This window comes from Amblyomma mixtum, chromosome 7, assembly GCF_055824585.1.
Source record: "Amblyomma mixtum isolate Tamu chromosome 7, ASM5582458v1, whole genome shotgun sequence".
Classification (NCBI taxonomy): Eukaryota; Metazoa; Arthropoda; class Arachnida; order Ixodida; family Ixodidae; genus Amblyomma; species Amblyomma mixtum.
The window spans coordinates 115,174,221-115,177,447 of record NC_143018.1 but is presented as its reverse complement, the minus strand read 5'-3'; the positions used below and the strand labels follow the sequence as shown (position 1 = coordinate 115,177,447).

The following is a 3,227-nucleotide window of genomic DNA, read 5'->3' as shown; positions in this document are numbered from 1 at the left end:
CGTCTTTGTTCATGCCATTTTCGTCACTCGCATGAAGGGCTCAACACATGAAAAAAAATGCTGTAGTTTTGAATATTTGCGGCAGTAAGACAATTTTTTCTCTTAGGCAGTTTGCTTCGCCACTCGGACAGCCCGGTACCATAGCGCTGACTAAATGTTTTCACAGATTTTATGCGACATATATCAGGATTGAAAAGGAAGCAATGTGTTACATCGGGACCGTCGTATTAATAACAGGTTAAGTGCAAGCGTGCTGACACGACGTGACCACTCGCTGTCTTTTTTCCGTGAGGACGAAAAGTGCTGGCTTCAGTTTGCGCACATTAAGCCGCCAGTCCTCGGAAGATCCATGCGCACCGCATTATCCTGCAGCTTGTGGAACGCCACCGAAAGTCGTGATCCTGGCGTCCTTGGCATCTTTCAAGAGAGACGCTGTTTCCATCGCTCGTGATAAAAAATCTTTAGTAACAAAAAAAAATCCGCGATCAGCGTCGACATTGAAGGAATAAAGTTGTTCTCCCAATTGCCCCCGATGTCTGCAGCCCTTCCAGTATGCCTCCTCCGCGCACTTTGATATAAGCGGCAGAGGTCAAAGGCTGTGGTGTGCGGCGACCGGCAGCTGCTGGGGCTTCGAGCTAGACATGGCCGCCAGGCCCAGTTCGAACCTAGAGGCGGTAACCAGGCACTGGTCGAGCTTCTAAGGGAGTAAAAAGAGAATATAGAAAGCGCATGTTAGCACGCCCGAAGATTGTGCAGGAGGCATACACAGAGAGAAAAAGCCTAATTAATTTCACCAATTCCGGAGCCTGGCCACCTACAATTCTAGCGGTATCTTGAGGTAAGCCCTCTGCACATGCTCCCAGGCCAGGGTGTGTCTTGAATAGTGAGTGGTGCTTGTTTGATGGGAAGAGAGATCCTTGGCTGACAGACGGATTGCCATTATTGCGAAGCCGGATTACGTCCAATGCATGATGAACGCCTCTCGTGATTACATCCATATATGACTGTCCAGGGTCAGCGGCAGCTACGCTAGCTCAACTAATTTGATTACAACTTCCCTTTGAATCTATTGTGATTTAACTGGTAAACCAAAAATTTGTTTCTAAGGGATCTTTAAATTATTAATAACATTATTATCAAAATCCTTCTTCGTAGTTACGAGGCAGCCATGCACCGAAATTTGTGTAGGTCGAGACGTCTGCATCTAAGCACACTGTGCACACTTAGACATCCATTGAAATCACTAAAGAAATATTGACAGACAATTACGGTAGCCGCTAATGCGAAATTTCAGCAATTTCTTCACACGACTTCTGCTACCGATTGGCAGGTTGCGTGCTACGCCGCTGTCCACCCTCCGGGATCTTCCCGTGGCAGCCGCCTTCCAGGTGGAGTTTCTCTCTGCTGCTTAGACAACCGGCTACGCCGAGAACGACGAAGACTACGACGACGCCGACTACGAAGCGGAACGCAGGAACGGGCGTTTAATCAGTTGCGCTCTAAAAGAATGAGAAGATTCTACCGGTGCTCCGCCCTTATAAATATAGTCTATCGATAGTCTAGAGACTTCTTATAGACTGTATTCCCTTCCTATAGAAATTTATTTTTGTCTATTCGTAGTCTATAGACTGTCTATAAACAAAAGTGTACTAAAAGTGCATGGCAATAACATATAGATTGTGTTTAGGCTGTACATAATAGTAGTAATGCTTATAGACTTCTTTAGGATTTGTCTATAGAGAGTCTATGGAATTTGTAGACAGAAGTCTATGGACAGTCTATAAACTGTATAAAAATTTTTCTAAGGGTGTGCCGGCCGAAATGAAATCTGCGAGGTGGATAACGTACGGCCTGGTTCCGGATGGTCTCGAGCACCGCCCACAGGGGAACCTGCAGGGCTGCGACGATGACGAGGCTCCAGCCGACGTAGCACACGTGCACCGGGAACTGGATGGGGCCCAGACGGAGGGAGCTGCACCCGGACACCAGGCTCGTAGCCACGCTCACCTGCGGAGGAGGAGGAGCTCTCTGAAGAGGTCCGACCAATCATCCGACCGAAAGAGCGCGAAGCACTCACGACCAGGGCGGCGGGAACGAGGATGCACCATGCCGCCTCCAGTATGATGGCCGACAGCTCACCGTGCATCGGCGTCACGTTCAGCCTGAGGTGCTCCAGGACTCCAGCGATAGAGAGTTCCGTATGCAGCATGGCGGCGAACATGTGTTGCGCGCTAAAAATGCATTGCAGGTGGCATGCGCTACAAATATAAAAGAATGGATATCCAGTGTGCACCTAGTATACAGATACGAGACTGGTCTTTGTCATCATAACAGCGCCCATCGATAAACAAAACGCACGCTCCGGCCAGTAAAGACAAAAAGTGCATCCTCAATTGACAAAGAGTTTGTGCACGATTGATCACAGAAAGGTGAACTGATTTTTACGCAAACATGTGTGCATGTCCACGCAATTGCATGTTCAAGCATCGTGTGCATGTTGACTCAATTGAGCGTATACAATCAGCTGCTGCTCGGTTTGTTACGGGGAAGTTTGATCGATTTCTCAGCACTACGAATATGAAACGTGAACTCTGCTGGTACCCTTTAAATGAGCGCCGCAAAAAACTAAGACTTATAATTGTTCTTTACCATTTTTCACAATCAAACAGCCCTACTGAAAAATCCGGTATGAATTTTAAATCGGAACCGCATACCGGGTTATTGTACAGGATTTGCGATACCGGATTACCGGAATATCCTGTATAAAACAGGACAGTCCTGTATAATACAGGACTCTCCTGTTTTGTACAGGATACTCAGGTAATCCGGTTTCGCAAATCCTGTACAATAACCCGGTATGCGGTTCCGGTTTAAAATTCATACCGGCATACAGGACAGTCCTGTACTCTACAGGCTAGGCCCGTATTATACAGGAGGGCCCTGTATCACAGGACAAAGGCAGGAATAAAATGCTTCAAATATATCCCACTTGGACTAAATCTGCCCAAAAACTGGGGCCATAAGTGTACATGCCAAATGCTGCAATATACAGAGCCTCAGAAACTGGTAATCTGCGATTATCAGCGACTCGTATTGCAGTCGATGTGCAATTGTGTTATTTGCTCCCAGCTTTTACCAAGTATTGGTAGCTTGGTGAGTATTATAATGCATCAAAAACTCCAAAAGATGTTTATTTTTTTCGCATGTCTTGAACCAGATCACTGAGG

The 3,227-nt window shown here is 46.8% G+C and overlaps 1 protein-coding gene across 1 annotated transcript; it reads right to left on the bottom strand.

Annotated features, from left to right (window-relative positions):
• Positions 1–589: 589 nt before the first annotated feature.
• On the bottom strand, positions 590–2,146 carry LOC149337273 (uncharacterized). Its single transcript, XM_089554368.1, has 3 exons — positions 2,078–2,146; positions 1,849–2,007; positions 590–697 (listed from the first exon to the last, which is right to left on the bottom strand). Exons 1-3 carry the CDS (start codon positions 2,144–2,146, stop codon positions 590–592), a joined length of 336 nt encoding a protein of 111 aa, XP_089410494.1.
• Between the last annotated feature and the right edge of the window lie 1,081 nt (positions 2,147–3,227).